This window comes from Amblyomma mixtum, chromosome 5 (assembly GCF_055824585.1).
Source record: "Amblyomma mixtum isolate Tamu chromosome 5, ASM5582458v1, whole genome shotgun sequence".
Taxonomy (NCBI): Eukaryota; Metazoa; Arthropoda; class Arachnida; order Ixodida; family Ixodidae; genus Amblyomma; species Amblyomma mixtum.
This window is the reverse complement of record NC_143016.1, coordinates 132,107,530-132,127,239: the sequence shown is the minus strand read 5'-3', so window position 1 is coordinate 132,127,239 and position 19,710 is coordinate 132,107,530. Positions and strand designations below refer to the sequence as shown.

The following is a 19,710-nucleotide window of genomic DNA, read 5'->3' as shown; positions in this document are numbered from 1 at the left end:
TAGTGGAGGGCTCCAGAGGTTTTGACCACCTGGGATCATTTAACGTGCACTGACACCGCACAGTACACGGTCCTCTACAATTTCGCTTCCATATAAATTCGGCCGCCGTGGTCAGGATCGAACCAGAGCCAGAGCCAAATTAATTCAATGATTTCATTTTTTAATGTAATGCATTCTACCTCTGGAGGTATAATATAATAATGTAATGAATTACTTTGGGGAGTTTTTACGCGCCAAAACTAGATTATTAGTTCCAAATTAGCTTAGTCAAAACGAACCGCGCTGCTCTTCGTGTTGCCCGTGGGTTTGAAAACAACGCCTTGCGGTTCCAAGGGGTTTGTCTGACCAGTTCTTCGAAAGAAGGATGAATGTGCAGCAATTTCGGACCAGCCGTGCAACCAAACTGCACACGTGGACGATCGGCGATGTTGGCGCGGCAACTAGCCACAGCCTTGGCGACGAGGTTACAAATGGGACTGCTACATGTTTTTCAGCAGTGCTTACGTTCGCACACAACCATCCTCCATGATCTCGGCAATCAAGAGTGCAACGTTATCGCGGCTCGCCGGGCTGCACCTACGCACAGATAAATTGCGAGCAGTTCAGCGAATTCATTTCTGTCAACTGCTTTATATTGCACGGCTCACTGCACACTCAACATGTTGCGACTCATATAGGACCGAAGTGGTTGAATTCTTTGGAAAACAGGTTTGTGTGGCCAAACTGCGAAAAGTATTTTAAACTGAGGCGCAAAATACATCACAATGTCACAGCAATATGCATGTTATGTCCGCATGCGGAGCGCCGGAAAAAGCAAACTGCAAGAACAAAATTCAGAGGGGCTCTTTGTTGACCTAAAGTGCGACGATGCCAAAGTCTTTAGAGCGGTGTTGCTCCTTGTGTCACTGATGTGTGGTTAAGATGTTAAGTACACAATTGTTTGGGAATCTTAAATGCTGGAGACGCTGGAGGGCGTTTGGGAGGCATCCGTCTGATTCTAAGCCTTTCTGCAGACAATCTCCAGCGTCCTAGACAAGGAGAACTACATATGCGTTGGCAGGAAGTAGTGTAGCCATTAGCACGCTCGGCTGCGGACCGGGAGTATGGCGGTTCGAATCCCATCGTGGACGAATTTTTTTCCTGGCCTGACTATAAAAAGCGTGACATCTCTGCTTACAACCTTCTGTCGACGACGTTCTGTCGACAACGATGAGGCATTAAAGGCTTTCATCTTAAAAAGGACCGTGGCCGATGTGATCTGCGCTTTAAGCACCAAAGGCAAAGCAGCCACGGGTACGTACAGCCGCCCACAGACTTAACACGAATGACGGAAAGCCTGGCCTGGACTGCCGTCAGCGCCACGAAGCGATAGTCATTGGTGCGAGACAATGCTCTCGGTATGTTTGCGGTGCCTGACGTTAGCTGGTGCGCCGCTCGCTTTTACTGCTTTTCCGCTTTTGCCTGATCGCCGCGTGGAAAGCGTGCTCGTCACGGGGGCGTTTCAGAGCTTTTTGCTCGCCGATGCGGCCTCCACGGCCCCGGCAACGCTCTTTGCAGTTTTCTTATCGCGGCAGCCAGGAACTGCCCGCTAAGCTGCCGCGGTTCGCACCTTCTATCGTCAGACACCGCAAACATTCCGAGAGCATTATCTCGCACCCGATGACTATCGCTTCATGGCGCTGGCGGCAGCCCAGGCCACGCATTCCGCCATTCGCGTTAAGTCTGTGGGCGGCTGTACGGCGCTCTAGTGGTGCGCTGTAGCAGTAGCTTTAGAAATGCTTACGCTGATGCCTAGCATAGACTAGGCTACATATCTTATGTTTTAGCTAAACAAATATTTTCGGAAAAGAACTTTCATTGTGCTTTGAAACGAGCATCAATCAAATACGTGTTTTTTTTTTCTCAGTAAGTTTTATTAGCCGTTGCGCTTCTTTGCCCCCTTTTCCACAATGTGCTTTATACCGGCCGAAACTGCGCCCGTTGCAGCTCCAATCACAATTGCCTTCGCAATGATCAAAATAAGGGAGTGCTCGTCGGTGTCGCCTCCCAGTTCGCCCGTGATAGTCAGGGCGTTGATGGCGTCCAGCATGCTGTCTCTCTCCTCAGCCGTGGTCAGAGAAAAGTCGCCTTGGAGGATCTTGCCCACTAATTCCACGGTTTTTCCGGCTTTGTTCAGCACGGCGGGGTCGATCTCTGTAGTTTGTGGGGAAGATAACACTATTAACCTTCTGCTTTCCGTTTACATACCATAGTGTAAGGGTCCGTAGAAGAGTAAATACCAAGAAATATGGTGGCATCACTTCTTATAGCTTCACAATAGCAACAAATATACCTGTCCAAAGCAACAAGTGCGCAGTGAAACACCAACACAGCGATAGTGTTGTCGATGCTTTTGTGTAGGTTATCCGCATGACAAATGCTAGAAAAATTCAAGCATTACAAGTAGCTCCAGAGTGGGACATTTCTTAGCCCTACAGCAGCCGGGGATGCAAAATGTCGTGTTGGAATTTAATGACAATAGGAGGGTACAAAATGCTTTTGGGGAATTATGTAGCTCCCGTGAGGTATTAGCACTGTCTTTCTCATGAACAAATTATCACTTTCATACTTTAAAGAATAGGTCTAACTATCGCCAAGTGTTTCGCAGCTAGAATTTGATTAATTTGTTTTTAAACAATAACGGATCACCTAACCATTGATGTCATGGAATGCTTGGCTTCTTCTCTTGAGGGTTACTGCACCTTTTTGTAGCTATCGAATTAGTCTGTTCTTATTACCAGAAATTAAGATTAAATTCTTTAATGTTTGCTGTGTCACCCTGTTCAAGTTTTTCTGCATTTCCTAGAGCATGCCCAACATTAAACGCTTCGATATCCATGGAGCATTCGCTCCCTTTCCTCATGATTACTCATCGAAAGGCATTCCGCTGAGGTTATTTTATTCAAAACACGGCTTACGCTTGAGAATCTTCTCTCTTTCATTTCCTCCTGCTTCCTGGCTGAAATAAAACAAGAATATTGCCATGTAACATTTTGCGTATTGTGCCAATGTGGAATTGTGTCTTTGATTTGATTACGAGCAGTAATATCTCTAGTGAGCCAAATTTTAGGTTCAAACCACTGTCAACACTTGCTAAGAGAACATATTGAAGCATATGTAGCGCTTTCTTTTATGAGCTAATTCTGAAGATAAAATTAGCAATCTATAGCCAGAAGAAAAAAACATGCTATTTAACATGATTTTTTTTGTCAGGTAAAAGCGATCTCAATAACAAAATTTAATGGCTTCAGCAAATGGCAACTGTTGTATTTCTCGCGTTTTGACCTTTGTAGAAGATTTACACGTTTGATGAAAGCAAGCAATATTCGCAACTACCAGCAGATCAGTCAGCGCCACAAAATCCCTCCGGAAAGCATTCCAATCAGCGTTCGGCAGCTTCATATAAGCTTCAGTTTTCTTCGTACTCTCTTAGCTTGGGCTCACAGCGCTCTACGTCCGCAATACGTTAAAAATAGAGAATTTCAAAATGTACTCACACAATGGCGGCATTGGTAGGCAAGGCATGGCGGAAAAAAAAAGACGGGAAAAATTATTCTCCCAGGAACTCGCGCAACTTTCCTTAACCGCAGTTCTACAAAAAGTGTTTTCGATATTTGGTGTTCCTGTTTGTGAACGCAGTGTGTCAATTGACAAATCTGACATTCAGAACACAAAATAGATTTTTGTTCAGTGCCAGCTTGCCAAACAAATGCTTTGGTACCAGTCCGAGTGTACTGCTATGAAGCTTATAACTTTCGCGGACTCTCTCCACTCCACTCCATGTGCGTATGAACCACATGGATTTGGTTCATACGCACGCCAGACGTAAGTAACACCCTTGGTTTATTGCATAAGCATCGACAATTTGCTCTCCCTGCGTTTTTTTACCAGCTGAAACATTGTTTTTCATCACGAGAATGAATGCACTATTCGCTACAGCTAACTTTCCGGAAATAGTCTAATTGAAACCGTACTTCAAGTTTTTTAACAAACTAACGGGGCTACCCAAACGGGGAAAAATATACCACAACAAATGTATGTTACATGTGTCTTCTCTAGCAATTAATGCCTATTCTCCACTGTAAAGTTTGTTACGTCTTAAAAAAAGTATGGCAAAACTTGGCTCACCTGACGTCGTCGTCACAGCCAGCAGTACGAGGAAAATGAACATCTGCATTTTGGATTTTCCTGGACAATCAAAGATAACACCATTTTATTACACATTTTCAACTTAATTTTATCTGCAGCTATTCATTGCCCTCAAGATTGCAAACAACTTCCAGAGGCAATATCACGATAATGGTAAAGCAATAGCAACATATTTTTTATTATTCTTGTATCAAGGTTAATTTCTGCCAGTATTCACACCACCAGTCCTTAATACAGTGTTCTTTATTAACGGGCCACTATTATAATCCACTTCTTCCTCTTAATCCCACCTTCTCCTCCCCACCTTTCCTCGCGTGTATGCAGCTGCTGGGTGGTCTTCTGCAGGCTGCTTAGCCCTTCATCTACTTAACGATGCAAAAGCCGATTCACCGCTGAAGCCTGATCTTAAATTTTCCTTCTCAAGCCAAATAAAGTAAATAAAATAAATACTAACGCGCCTGAATTGTGAACCCGATGCGGCGCGAAGATCAGCTCCTTTGGCCTGTGCACGTGAGCATTATGCTATCGCCGTAGCCGATCTCGCCTCGTTTTAAACTGCTAGACACTCTCGCTCTGTGCATGGCACGTCATCGTCTTCATAAACTAATACTTCTATCGAATTAATAGTCCCATGACGTGGCGGCTAAACTCTGTTTTTCGCACGTCTGCTCGGTTTAACTACGCTAAAACCTAACCACTTTCTTACATTAAGAATCCAAGGGAAAAAGAGCATGAGTATTTATTCATTTATTTATTTCATGTTCAGTCATGGCCCATGCAGAGGGCATTAGAGACGAGCGTGGGAGGCTACTAAGTGCCTGTGTGATCTATTTTTTAAATAGCATTTTAGCTAATCTACCTACATATCGACAACTCGGTGTAACTAATATCAATTCAGAACGTCATGTTCAGTTCAAACCACCATGTCACTAACTTTCAGCCCTATCTAAAAGCTCTGAGTCTAGATATCCATTGGATTTACTTCGACGGAGCGGAGAGGTGTTCATGCGCAGCCTAGCTGCGCACAAACCGTCAAGCGGCTTCAATTTTATTAGTAAGTGGCATGATTATTATGGGTCACCGTTTCTAGCGAACTGGCTTCAAAGAAATGATTGCTTTTTCATGGAAGGCACATTTATTTGGTCGTTCCTGGCTTCCACAGGACTCGTCAGCAACATACTCAGTTTGGAGGCCGTGCTCCGCAGCTTCAAAGAGCGATAGTTTACATCCATGCAGGTGTTTTGCTTCCTCTGCTTTGAAAGTGTAATTACTCCTCACCTTTTAGCACTATGTTTTGTCCAAAACATATTTGTCTTGCTTTGCATTTTTATGCTCATTTGCACATATTCTTTCACGCCATCACTAGCTCCAACGGTTTGGTTTCGCACCACGCTGGGCACGTTAGGCTCACGTAATCGTAAATTGCCTGCCTCAATTGATGCCCTTTTCGTGAATTGTTCTCTTCGCAAAGAGTTACTTTATATATTTTGAGATGTGAAACGTGAGGAATCACTTCACGAGCATTTCGAGCAGCTGTATTCGGTCTGAAAGCGTCATTGCTGTTTAGTTTTGGAAATTCTAAGAGGTTCTAGTTTACGCAGTTGCGATTGCCTATTAATAAGATCGGTATTCGAAGGTGCGTTTTTTGTTGTGGGTTTTTTTTCCTATACATTTTCTAATTTTTCCATAAAGCTGTATTAAATACCTCTCTGTCTCCTTTGAAATATTGTACTTTTTAAAAATGGCATTGCCACAATTGGATAGACACACTTCTTTTCTAGATTGTCATGACAAGTGAATAAATCTGTGAAGGATTTATCATTAACCCTGAGCTGCATTTTAACCTAATGTTAAGCACCATCGAACCGGAAATTAAGAGGCAATTATTTTTAAATCCACAGAACCACTTTTGCACGAGAACTCCTTAATCGAATAGCCTTCTTACCTGTGCTCTCCCTTTCGCAGAAAGAGGATGCAAGCTGAGGTTCTGCAAAGCTTTTTATACAGGAGAAGATGACAGTGCCTTTATACATACCTTTATAAATACCCCCGGAAGCAGAAGATTTGACAGCCGTCGCCGTAGCTCAGAGGTAGAGCACCGGACGCGTAATTCGGAGGTCGTGGGTTCGGATCCCACCGGCGGCATGTGGTTGTTTTTTCTTCTGCTTTTCTAATCAATTAGCTTTAAGCGATACAATATTCAGTAATATTCTAAATTGATCAACCGCACAAAATAAATAAATTAATTAAAAGATTCCCCTGTGCCCCTTGGTTTCTGTGGCTGTTGGCTTCTGTCATATTTATACCGAGCCCCTCATCCCCTTCCCTTGTTTGCTTAATTGCTTAGCGAAGGCCTCGGTTCTGTCAGCCTTGACGCCATAGGTAGCATAAGAGGGTTCTCACGCAGCTTCCACCCTCTCGGTTCGATGACGTTCTACGTCACACCTGCGGTAACTCAGGACGTTCTACGTCCACCGCTTATGAACGTTGGTGGCGCTGATGAACACTCTCAAGGTTAGGTTACTTGTAAACATAAATACCCCCGAAAGAAGAAGATTTGACAGCCGTCGCCGTAGCTCAGAGGTAGAGCACCGGACGCGTAATTCGGAGGTCGTGGGTTCGGATCCCACCGGCGGCATGTGGTTGTTTTTTCTTCTGCTTTTCTAATCAATTAGCTTTAAGCGATACAATATTCAGTAATATTCTAATTTGATCAACAGCACAAAACTAATAAATAAATTAAAAAATTCCCCTGTGCCCCTTGGTTTCTTTGGCTGTTGGCTTCTGTCATATTTATAACGAGCCACTCATCCCCTTCCCTTGTTTGCTTAATTGCTTAGCAAGGGCCTCGGTTCTGTCAGCCTTGACGCCATAGGTAGCATAAGAGTGTTCTCACGCAGCTTCCACCCTCTCCGTTCGATGACGTTCTACGTCACGCCTGCGGTAACTCAGGACGTTCTACGTCCACCGCTTATGAACGTTGGTTGCGCTGATGAGCACTATCAAGGTTAGGTTACTTGTAAACATAAATACCCCCGAAAGTAGAAGATTTGACAGCCGTCGCCGTAGCTCAGAGGTAGAGCACCGGACGCGTAATTCGGAGGTCGTGGGTTCGGATCCCACCTGCGGCATGTGGTTGTTTTTTCTTCTGCTTTTCTAATCAATTAGCTTTAAGCGATACAATATTCAGTAATATTCTAATTTGATCAACAGCACAAAACAAATAAATAAATTAAAAAATTCCCCTGTGCCCCTTGGTTTCTGTGGCTGTTTGCTTCTGTCATATTTATAACGAGCCACTCATCCCCTTCCCTTGTTTGCTTAATTGCTTAGCAAGGGCCTCGGTTCTGTCAGCCTTGACGCCATAGGTAGCATAAGAGGGTTCTCACGCAGCTTCCACCCTCTCCGTTCGATGACGTTCTACGTCACACCTGCGGTAACTCAGGACGTTCTACGTCCACCACTTATGAACGTTGGTGGCGCTGATGAACACTCAAGGTTAGGTTACTTGTAAACATAAATACCCCCGAAAGCAGAAGATTTGACAGCCGTCGCCGTAGCTCAGAGGTAGAGCACCGGACGCGTAATTCGGAGGTCGTGGGTTCGGATCCCACCGGCGGCATGTGGTTGTTTTTCTTCTGCTTTTCTAATCAATTAGCTTTAAGCGATACAATATTCAGTAATATTCTAAATTGATCAACAGCACAAAATAAATAAATAAATTAAAAAATTCCCCTGTGCCCCTTGGTTTCTGTGGCTGTTGGCTTCTGTCATATTTATAACGAGCCCCTTATCCCCTTCGCTTGTTTGCTTAATTGCTTAGCGAGGGCCTCGGTTCTGTCAGCCTTGACGCCATAGGTAGCATAAGAGGGTTCTCACGCAGCTTCCACCCTCTCCGTTCGATGACGTTCTACGTCACACCTGCGGTAAGTCAGGACGTTCTACGTCCACCGCTTATGAACGTTGGTGGCGCTGATGAACACTCTCAAGGTTAGGTTACTTGTATACATAAGTACCCCCGAAAGCAGAAGATTTGACAGCCGTCGCCGTAGCTCAGAGGTAGAGCACCGGACGCGTAATTCGGAGGTCGTGGGTTCGGATCCCATCGGCGGCATGTGGTTGTTTTTTCTTCTGCTTTTCTAATCAATTAGCTTTCAGCGATACAATATTCAGTAATATTCTAAATTGATCAACAGCACAAAATAAATAAATAAATTAAAAAATTCCCCTGTGCCCCTTGGTTTCTGAGGCTGTTGGCTTCTGTCATATTTATAACGAGCCCCTCATCCCCTTCCCTTGTTTGCTTAATTGCTTAGCAAGGGCCTCGGTTCTGTCAGCCTTGACGCCATAGGTAGCATAAGAGGGTTCTCACGCAGCTTCCACCCTCTCCGTTCGATGACGTTCTACGTCACACCTGCGGTAACTCAGGACGTTCTACGTCCACCGCTTATGAACGTTGGTGGCGCTGATGAACACTCTCAAGGTTAGGTTACTTGTAAACATAAGTACCCCCGAAAGCAGAAGATTTGACAGCCGTCGCCGTAGCTCAGAGGTAGAGCACCGGACGCGTAATTCGGAGGTCGTGGGTTCGGATCCCACCGGCGGCATGTGGTTGTTTTTTCTTCTGCTTTTCTAATTAATTAGCTTTAAGCGATACAATATTCAGTAATATTCTAAATTGATCAACAGCACAAAATAAATAAATAAATTAAAAAATTCCCCTGTGCCCCTTGGTTTCTGTGGCTGTTGGCTTCTGTCATATATATATATATGTATATATATATATATATATATATATATATATATATATATATATATAGAGAGAGAGAGAGAGAGAGAGAGAGAGAGAGAAAGAGAGAAAGAGAGAGAGAGAGAGAGCATTGCGTGCTTGACTGTTAAGAGTATAGTGAAGTATACCTTTCGTAAAAGGCAACTTTTTCACTTGATTCCATGTTTCTATCGGGCGACCCACCTTTTTCAATAGTGTTCCCTTTCCGCTGATGTTTCCCCTTTTTAGGGGATAGCTCTATCGCCTATGGGGGTTTAATGTCCCAAAGCGACTCAGGCTATGAGGGACGCCGTAATGATGAGGTCCGGAAATTTCGACCACCTGGGGTTTCGACCACATAGTATTTAGCCTCCATGAAAATTCGACCACCGCGGCCGGGATCGATAGACTAAGGCATATATTGTGAAAGTAAAGTCTGCATGTGAACTTAGATTCCAGTTTTGAGTGTTAATTCGTATTAAATACATAATCAGGACACAAAGGTATGAATAAAACCCACGCGAGAAGATTTTGCTGTCACACGCGTGCAATACACATCATCAGAAAATAATATGAATATAAGGTGAAATTTACATTATAAAGATATGAAACAAGCAATTACAGCCCGGATGAAGAGAATTGAATGCTCAAAACAATAAAAAAATTTAACCTTTAGTTAAAATGTCGTGAAATCCTTGTGTAGTGGTATATTTACCTCGACATACTTGTACTGAGAGAGATGAGAGGGGTTCTTTAGGACAAATGAAATCGTCTTTAGTGGTATGAGAAGCCTCCGGAAGTCTTAGTCGCATTTTTTTTTTCAGTTTGCTTTTTGAACGAAGTAGACATGCAAGTTTAGATAAGGAGAATTTAAAAACGTAAAAACATGGAGAAACTGGCAATATCAGCGTAAAAAAAAATAGGAAACTCCGACAACAGCTGGCAGTGTCGCAGGTTTTGCAATATTTTCGATATGTTGACGTTTCTCTTGTCGTGTTGAACGCCAGTGCTAATGATTTTGAGGAAGTCTTGCCACAGATCAAATATATTTTTGTTCAGTGCTTTCACCTGCTCACACTAGCTAGTGTAGTGCCTGAAATTGACGTGATTAGATTTCTAGACATAAAACTCAGATTGTGACCAAATCACACTTGCCGGTCGTGCTAGCCCACAGCTATCACTCGTTGCTTCCGTTTGCGCATTCGCATTCAAAGCAGATCAGACTTGTCGTTTCTAAGTAATGCTATCAGAATGCGCTAAATATATTGCTATAAGTAAAAAAGAAACCAGAATAGTTGTTCCTTACATTCACCATTTCTCACACAGGCTAAACAAGACAGGCAATCGAGCCCATGGCCAGAGTTGTTTTTTCTGCTCCCTAAAGATTAGAAAGATGTGTAAAAAAGTGACATCTAATTCATTCCACAAGGGTGCACCAAAAAGGACAAGAATCAGTTCATTGCATGTCAAAAAGTTGTCGTCTATGTCATCCCATTTAATATGTGGGCCAGACGGGAAGATGCCCTAATTACCGTCGAAAACAACACCTTTACAATTTGTACCAAACTGTGAAAGGGTATCTCAGCATTCATTGCAGAAATTGCGAAAGTAAACCTTGCCGCCCACGCTTCACACAAACTAAGTTATTAAGGAGGCACAGTACTAAATTAACGCGTGAAATTATTGAAGCCGCGCACATTGCATGATCCAAAGACGCATGCGTTAGCAGCCCGTCCATATCAATGTCAGAAAAATAATTAGGTTCTCTGGCTCCAGGTAACTGATGATACTCTTGTCATATGCATTTGTTTGTTTGTTTGTTTTTCGGTGTATAAACGAACGTGAATATCCAGTATGTTTTTTTCGTTTGTTGTTTGGAGCCTCACATATATACTTCCTCGTTCCAAGAAGTGACTCTTCTGTTGTAAGTCAGCGCCTATCCTGGTCTGTCTCTCTTTTCGTGCCTGTCGGAAGTATGCGCCGTTCGTTTTTTTTTTTTACAGTTTCAGACACGTTGAATTTGGCCATTTCGCTCCCTTCAGCAGCCAGCTGCACACCTGACACTTAATGCCACGCGTTTGGAATCTGTGTTAGGTGCCGGCTTTTAGAAGTGGGCACTTGACTCATGAGGCACCATTTGTTGTAGTAAAAGTATATTTTCATATTTTGATACGTGCAGCAGAGCATGAGTCCAGGAGATCCAAGATAGACAGCTAGACAATTCGTGCAGCATAAAGCACAGCGCGGACCCTGGAGAAGCCGTGAAATATGCGGCCTACTAAATCAGCGATCTATGCAAATAAGTTTGCTTACTTAATTACTTGTTTCGTGGACAGCTAGACAATTCGTGCAGCATAAAGCACAGCGTGGACCCTGGAGAAGCCGTCAAATATGCGGCCTACTAAATCAGCGATCTATGCAAATAAGTTTGCTTACTTAATTACTTGTTTCGTGGAAGTTGTCGCACGAGAAAAAATTGCTGGAAAAAACGCTGCAGAAAAGCCTATCTGCACGGGCATCTAACCTTTAAAAAAATTCTGCAAATATCCTTAAAGCTACGTGAAACGTGACAAGCAACGGGAGATTAGTCACCTAACCCCTGCCTTAATTTGTTTTGTTTCAATAATGCTTCATGGCGTAGGCAATGAAACAATTAAGGTGATATCGGTGAGTTCCTGAGCTGACGTGTTCACAGTTTTAAGTACTGATCCATTTTAAAAAAAAGGGCTTTGACCACCAGGAAATGTGTTTTATCTTTATCGCTTCGTGCGTTCAGTGAACCATGACCCCGATTACTCGCGATAACACTCCATTGGTAACATTTACGCATGCTGAACAGCTGTTTACCAGATGAACAGTTTCCATGCTTCTATCAGCATTCTAATTCAAGATTGGGGTGAGGAGTACATCGCCTTGCGCTTATTATCAGCTATCACGTGTTATTTATGAACGCGGCATCAGGCCCATTCTCAGCTTGCCAGGAGCCCAGCACCTCTAGTATTCTTCCTAATGAATTCATCTCTCGTTCAGGAACGCGGCTGCGTGCTTGACCAAGTCTGCGCGTCACTGCATGGAGGTCCGCGAAAAACTTGGTAAGCCAAAGTGCATTTCTTGAGTTCATTCCTCTCTTATTCGCAGCGTGAATCTTCGTTCAGTGAGGCTATGAACACTTGGCAGCCTGTCTTTGCACCTATGCAAAATTTTAAAACTTAACAGCGTCTTTACGACGATCCGACTAGCCCAATGTTCTATGTAGTCCTCCTGATACTTATCAACATATTCGAAATACTGCTCACTTAATAAATAAAGGAGATAAATAGGAAAACTTTTTGTTGTTATCTTAGCCCGAAACCTTTCATTGAAATTATCCATCACCTTCAAAAGTGCTCATATTTCTTCAGAACTGCTCCTTCAAGGATTCTGGGCAATGCTTCGAATCATTCGAAGAAAACAAGTACCTGTGCTCATCGCGAACCATCGGTATTAGCGCAGGCCCGCTTAATTCTGACTATGTGCAGAGGAGTTGAAGTGATTTCATGTGTTTTAAGGTTATAACATCGCGACACGTGAACGTAGTCTTGAGACAATATTCAAATTTATTTGTTTTGATAAGAAATTACCTTATTGAAAAATCGTTTAATATTCAGCTCAAAAAAATCAATTACGCCAACTACTTTTGCGAACCCTACATAAACAGGAATTTCTTAACATTGTCTGCATCATTTTCGTTCAAACCTCCTGCGTCGATGAATCAGGCCCACTAAAACAAGTACAGATCGGGTCATGGCTATTGCCTATAAAGCTGCTGGAGCAGTCGAATCTTCTTAGAGCACATGGCCTTTTTTTAAAATCCGCTCAGCGCTCCGGCAACATTCCGCATTCTCCCATGGGTTCCCGTACTCTCTCAAGCAGAGTCGGTTTAAGCTGTCCTGTTCGAGGCACTACGTCAAAATCGCAGCAACGATGGCAGTTAATAAAGCAGCCGATGTCAGCATCCGCACACAGAGTAGGTACGGAAAAACAAGTACACGCAAAGTGCAATATCAGGCAGCTTGCGTACATTCGCCTTCAGCCCCTGTTGGCAAGTACATCTGTACTGAACTATACTGACTCTGTCACTGCAGCCAGTGAGGTTATGCGCGATAATCAACGGTAGAAGGTAGAGCTCAAGGCCCACGGTCGATGTACCTCCTAAGCTTGAAGTGGTAGGAGGCAAAAATAAATTGAAAAAAAAAACGCTGAACAAATATATTCTGAGACAAAAAGTTAAACTATGTGATAGCGACCGGTCGCTCAGCCATGAACAATGGATTGCGTAAAAAAAGAATGGGGCGAGATAAAAGCACCGCATACTAGAGGGCCCAATTCCCGAATACGAAAGCAGTCAACCGTTCGAAATTTTTCATCAAAAGTAGAAGCACTAAACTAACCCTTCTCGTTTCTAATTCTACTTGCGCACGATTGAGCGATGCGAGGTTACAGAAGCAATGATATTGATTCGCAACTTTACAGTGCGCACGCTAACATCGCTGAGGGAAAATGCAACCTGTTAATGGAAAGCTACTTGTCAACAAACTTTCTTTAAATAAGTATAACCATCCTTCTTAAAGACATTACAAAAAAGCTATCAAACACTCATTTTACTTTTCTTTGCCGCACCCTGCGCTATAGTAACACATGATCAAGGCAGAATAATAAAACACAGGAATCTAGCTAAGGAAAGCAGAGAAATACATGTATATGCAACCTTTTTCGTGATCCTCTGTAATCTCTTTGTCTAAAAATGTTGGCTGAATTATAGCCGCGGCTGTACCGTTGTATACGGTGCATAGCAAGGGTCAAAATGTTTATGGAGTGTACTGCCGTAAACTACGTGGCACATACTAAAACCGGAGCGTCATCACAGTCTTGAGCCCTTTACCCTGAGAAGAGCTGAATATTTCCGGCATGTTGAGGCAAGCGCTCTTTGCGTGCGCGCTGTCAGTACTGTAAACTATAGCCGAAATTCAGTGTTTTGATTACATTTGCTAGTGTCGCACGAGGCGCACCATTTTGATCGCGTACGCCAAAGCGGAGCGCCCTAATCATTCGTTCTGAGGTGATATTAGAACAAAGTATGTATCCCAACAGCGATACAGTGGCGGCAAATGACAAAGGACAGGGTTAATTGGAGAGACATGGGAGAGGCCTTTGCCCTGCACTGGGTGTAGTCAGGCTGATGATGATGATGATTATGTATCCTAAAAACAAAACGTATATATGTCGAGGACAGGGTGAGCGCTACACGTGCAAGTGAATGAAACCAAAGATGGTCCCGGCTATCAGCAAAAACCCACACCCACACATGCGCAAATGTTAAAAGATCGCAGAAACAAGCATGAAAACAAAACCTAAAGGGTAACCTGTCGGATTTTAGGAATATGTATGCGCAGGGAGATTGTTGGGTGCTCTCAAGTATCTTTTATAAAGATTACTTTCTTTATCCAACAAATCAGTATCATCATCTTGGTGGGAACAGCCGAAATAACAAAACGCAGACACAGAAAGGAACACGTAGAACGTAGACGAAGCTGACTGTCAACTAAAATTTTATTGGAAAACCCGCGCTTTTTGTTTCCTTGACAAAAAGATCTTGCTTTTATCTTCCGTGGGGTTCGTTCGAGAAGGAAATTTCTTTTCTTGATAGAGAGATTGATGGTGTACTAACGCACCGCTGTCCTGTTTCCCGTATCGCCAATGCCTCAAGGATCTCACGTGTCACTTGGTCTGCATACCTTTTTATGACTTGAACTTGATGCAACTTGGGCTCACACTTGCGCAATTTTTCGCCTTTTTTGTTTTCTTTACAATCTCTGCAATGCAGGGCTAGATTGCTGCTTGGGGCACCTGATAGCGATGATGCATGTTCCCTTATCCTATCATTAAGGCACCTTCCCGTCTGTCCTATATATTGTTTGCCACAAGCCAGAGGGATATTATAAACCACACCTTTTACACACTCGCTGAATCTTGTTCGGTGTGCGATCTAGGATTGCTGCTTCTTTTGCCTGTTGACTCGAGCACACATGCTCGTTGCCTTGTTCGGTGCAAAGCAAACAACCCGGACCCCGTGCCTCTTGCCAGTCTTCATGAGCTTGTGGGTAAATCCATGAACATACGGAACCACTGCTAATTTCTCCCTTTCATTATCAGTATCACCGTCATCATCATCAGCCTAACTACGCCCACTGTTGGGCAAAGGCCTCTCACATGTCTCCCCAGTTAACACTGTCCTTTGCCAGCGTAACCACACTTCTGTCAGTACGGCAGTTCTTTGCATGTCTTGCAGTTCTTTTACCTTTAAATGTTATCGGAATATTTTGGCCAGAGTAATGAACACACCCCATGTTTTTAGTGCAGGGGTGCTTTGAAACGGGGTGCTCAGAGAGACCGAGCAGTTGGGGTGGATGTTGCAGCGTGACGTCAAGAGTAGTCAGCACCAAGAGAGACCAGCTTCCTCCTCGAGCGCAGCGAATACTTGACGCTTGCCGCTAGTGGAAATGACCACAGATGGCACACTGCAGTTTCCCCTGTAGAAAAAGGAGCAATTGGAGAACCTTGAATTGCCATCCTTCTAGACTTTCGTGTCCCGCTACATTAGATGCTTAGTGGAGAAAAGTTGAGTTCATGACGCGAATAAGTACGATATTATATGACTACGGCCTTGCCGCCAACCTCCAGCAGTCTTAGTTATCTTAGTTGGTAAGGCGACTAACATGTGGTCGGGGTTTCCATTGGAAGAGTAGAACGGCTATTTTCAGGAACACTTCCTCGCGTCTTGTGCTCTGTGCGACCTTCCCGAGATTTCGAGCCGGATATCTAACGTCTGTGTCGAGTCTGCTCCACACAGGACCCAACCATCCGACGGCCCACCATGCAGCGCAAGGTCTTCCACTCGATAGCAGGGCTATGCGGCTTCGACACAAAAACCCCATCTCCAGTCTTTCTCAATGCCATTCTTTTTGCAAACTTTTTCCCTTACACATACTTCGCCACTTCAAGCTTAGAGTCAAGAATCACTAGTCAAACGACGCAACCACCTTATAAGCACCCCATTTTACAAGGGCACTGATTGATGTGGACGGCTTTGGTGGTTAAGTGGCGTGGCATGAAGCGGCTGGAAAGTTAGTGGCAAGAGCCTTTGGCAGAGCACCCAAAGACTCCAAGATCATCGAATAGCTGCACAAGCATATGGATTCGCAGCGTACTGTATTTGTGGTCTTTGCGAGGAGTTCATGCGTGACAGCAATGTCCTCTCTTTTTCTAGCATTTTTGGCGACAGTAGAGAACACAAACACAAAGCGCTTTCAAGCTCTGTCCTCCTGGTGTTTCGTATTTCTTTGGGCATTTACGTCACGCGATCTGGTAACGGACCGAGAGGCTCGAACGACAGGAAGCATTCAGTAACGCGAAATCTGCTGGCGCGTTCTTGTAATTCAGAGGGTCTTATCTTCGATAAGCGCGTAGCCATAATATCAGCTGAATGATGCGGAGTACTGCTTTCTCAGCATTTTTTCTGCAAGCACGCTTCGGCCACATGAAGCCCTGCTTCCATGGGTGAGTCAGACAAACGCTCCATCACTCGCTTTCTTACTGCCGCGGTGTGCTCCACCTCTTGCTTCATTTCAAACAGATGCTGAGGTGCCACAAGCAGGCCTCACGTGCTTGCAAACAACAGCGATAGGATTACAGTATTAACCCTAATTATGCATGAATAAAAAGCTATTCCAGGTGTCTGTGTGCGGCACAAGCATCCAGAGGTTCGCGGGGCACTGCGAAACATCCATGACCGCTGGCATACAACACAATGTCAATGACAATGAAGTTTGTTACTCACAACTAGAAAACCACGTCCACAATATATCATTCATGCTCAATGAATTGTATAGAAAAATAACTAATACACCTAGTAAACAAGAGATTCGATAAACTGGAGACATTGACGGAGAGCGTTGACAGCGGTGACGTTTACATAACGGAGGAAAGAGCGCTTGTTATACAATCACAAAACGTTTCCTCTTTTTCCTCAATTTAACTACAGTATGTCTTCGTCACTCACTACGCACGAACACGTCTACTACAAGACATCGGCTCTTGCTTCCTACAATACATACAAATTATGGTCGACAAACGTTGCAATTTACGGGTCCTTATCTGTGGAATAGTCTTGAATATAACGTTCAAATGTCACCTACACTTCATGCCTTTCAGAAACAATTAAAACATTTTCTACTAAATTCAACCTAGTTTACATTCTTTAGTGCTGTGGTTTGTGTTTTTCTTTTCTAATTATAACATGTTTATTTGATATTGTCACTAGTATCCAGTGCCTACTGCTGTAACATGCTTATTGTCATATAGTTGCGTTATTTGTTGCTGTCGTCTATGTCATATGTAATAGCTTATAGTGGTCGGGAACCCTTAAACAAATTTTGTTGGGTCCCTGAAATTGTCTGTTTGTTATTTCATGTTTTATGCTAAATAAATACTTCTTTCTTCTTTCTTCTTCTTCTTTCTTTACATTACACTTTGTCTACTTGAGCGAGTGTCACCACTTCGCGTACTATAGCGTGCGGTCCCAGACACCCTCTGAGCGTGTGGGGGCAGCGGCCTCGGACGCAAAGGAGATGCCCTCGACTCAGCGTGGCAAGCTCAGCAGAGACCAGCTACCAAGTGACAAGAGGTTTGGTCGTTTGGTGCCAAGCTTTCGCCGGTCGCAAGCCAGAAAATGGGCCGGAGCCAAACGTTCACAAACTAACTTTATAGAACAATGAGACGATACAGAGGATTTCACAATCACTCATGCTAGCACATACAAAGCGATTAACGTAACAATGCAACTCGTGCAAAGTTAGACAAGAGAGAGAATGCAATAGAAAGAAAATATTGCACCTGAAGTGCCCTAAGACAAGAGACAAGCAAACAAACAATACACAATTTGTTCACCGGGCACTAGGACAGTCCGACGACCAGAGGTTCACGGTGGTGCCGTCGCGCAGACTGGCGCGCCCTGCCTCGTTGGACAGCGGCTGGGTGAGTGGTTTTGTCCCAGGAGTCGAACGGGCCCGCCTCTCTGAAGCTTAAACGGCGGCTCGTATGGCTGACAGCGGTCAACGTCCCAATAATAGGCGTGCTCCACGTCTGTTCTTCGCGCTAAAGCAGGCAGGACGCGCGTCCTCATTCGTCAGGCGCTCAGACTGGCTTCGAGATTTTTCGAGACCTTTCTGGTGCGGTGCCGGCACCGACGCGCCAGTGAAGAGGGAGAGGGCATCACTTAGCACACTGAAGGCTACGCCCTCTCTGTCAGCATCAAGTAGAAACGACACCGACATTCCAGAAAAATGGACATGCGCTGACGCAATCCCCTTGTTGTCGCGCCGGCGAGTGATGGTGGAGAGGGAAGCCACACACACCAGGCTAGGCGCTCTCCGGGGCTTCCTTCTCCCCCTTCTAACAACGCGCGCTGGTGAGGTAGCGTCCACGCGGCACTGGGGTTTTTTTTTTTGTTTTTGTTTTTTCAAACATGCGCCAAATTTCGCGACAGCGAGTTTTTTTCCGCCTTGCCCTTGTTGTCTATCTTCTGTTAGCGGATTAAACAGAGAGCAAACATATCATACCGAGTATTCTTTTTATTAACGTAAATGCATAGTAGAAAACAATTCTAGTTTTCAATGCGACAGCGTTGAGGGTGCCGTGGCGCAGAAAAGCCGGTGTCATCGTCGGCGGCGTTGGCCGTGAGCGAAAAATACTCTCTTCGCTTGGCGCGCACGTAGGGCCATCAGGCGGCACCCACTTAAACCTTCTCGAAATGTACGCCACTTCGCAAACAGATAGCGCGCGACGGCAGCGCCTCCCGCATGTCTCGTTCGGGCGCAGTGGGGCCGTGCAGAGACGCAGCACACATCCAAGGCGCGTTCACTACAAAGCTTGCGGCTTGCTGCCCGTTCGTTCGGCACGGAAGCCATGCTGGCGTTCAAGGCATCGGGTTTGTTTAAAGGCCTCCTGCAGACTCCGAGCGATTTGTCCAACGGGAAAGGTGTCGCGCCGAACGGGCGATGGCATTACACAAACTCCCTGGCAGACTGCGACACGCTGTCTCGTTCCACTCTTAAATGCGAACCTCAAGCGGCCTCCAACTTTTTAGAGCGCAGCTCTTAGGCGCCCGTTTCGGCGTTTCGCGGCTACCCCGTCTTCGTTGTGCGTTGTAACCAGGATAGGGTAAAAGCGCACCTCCTCCCCTCCTTCATCATCATCAGCCTGACTACACCCAGCGCAGGGCAAAGGCCTCTCCCAGGTGTCTCCAATCAACCTTGTCCTTTGCCAGTTGCGGCCACTGTATACCCGCAAACTTCTTAATCTCATCCGCCCACCTAACTTTCTGCCGTCCCCTGCTACGTTTCCCTTCTCTTGGAATCCACTCCGTTACCCTTAAGGACCAGCGGTTATCTTGCCTTCGCATTACATGCCCTGCCCAAGCCCATTTCTTCCTCTTGATTTCAACTAGGATGTCATTAACCCGCGTTTGTTTCCTGACCCACTCCACCCTCTTCCGATCTCTTAACGTTACACCTATCATTTTCCTTTCCATAGCTCGCTGCGTTGTTCTTATTTTAAGTTGAACCCTCTTTGTTAGCCTCCACGTTTCTGCCCCATAGGTGAGTACCGGTAAGATACAGCTGTTGTATACTTTTCTCTTCAGGGATATTGGTAAACTA

At 44.6% G+C, this 19,710-nt stretch overlaps 1 protein-coding gene across 1 annotated transcript; it reads right to left on the bottom strand.

The window, feature by feature from the left end:
* Positions 1–1,915: 1,915 nt before the first annotated feature.
* On the bottom strand, positions 1,916–15,505 carry LOC149343728 (uncharacterized). The gene is made up of 5 exons (XM_089542443.1): positions 15,294–15,505; positions 4,168–4,227; positions 3,537–3,549; positions 2,958–2,998; positions 1,916–2,193 (listed from the first exon to the last, which is right to left on the bottom strand). Exons 1-5 carry the CDS (start codon positions 15,340–15,342, stop codon positions 1,916–1,918), a joined length of 441 nt encoding a protein of 146 aa, XP_089398569.1. The 5' UTR covers positions 15,343–15,505.
* Positions 15,506–19,710: the final 4,205 nt, after the last annotated feature.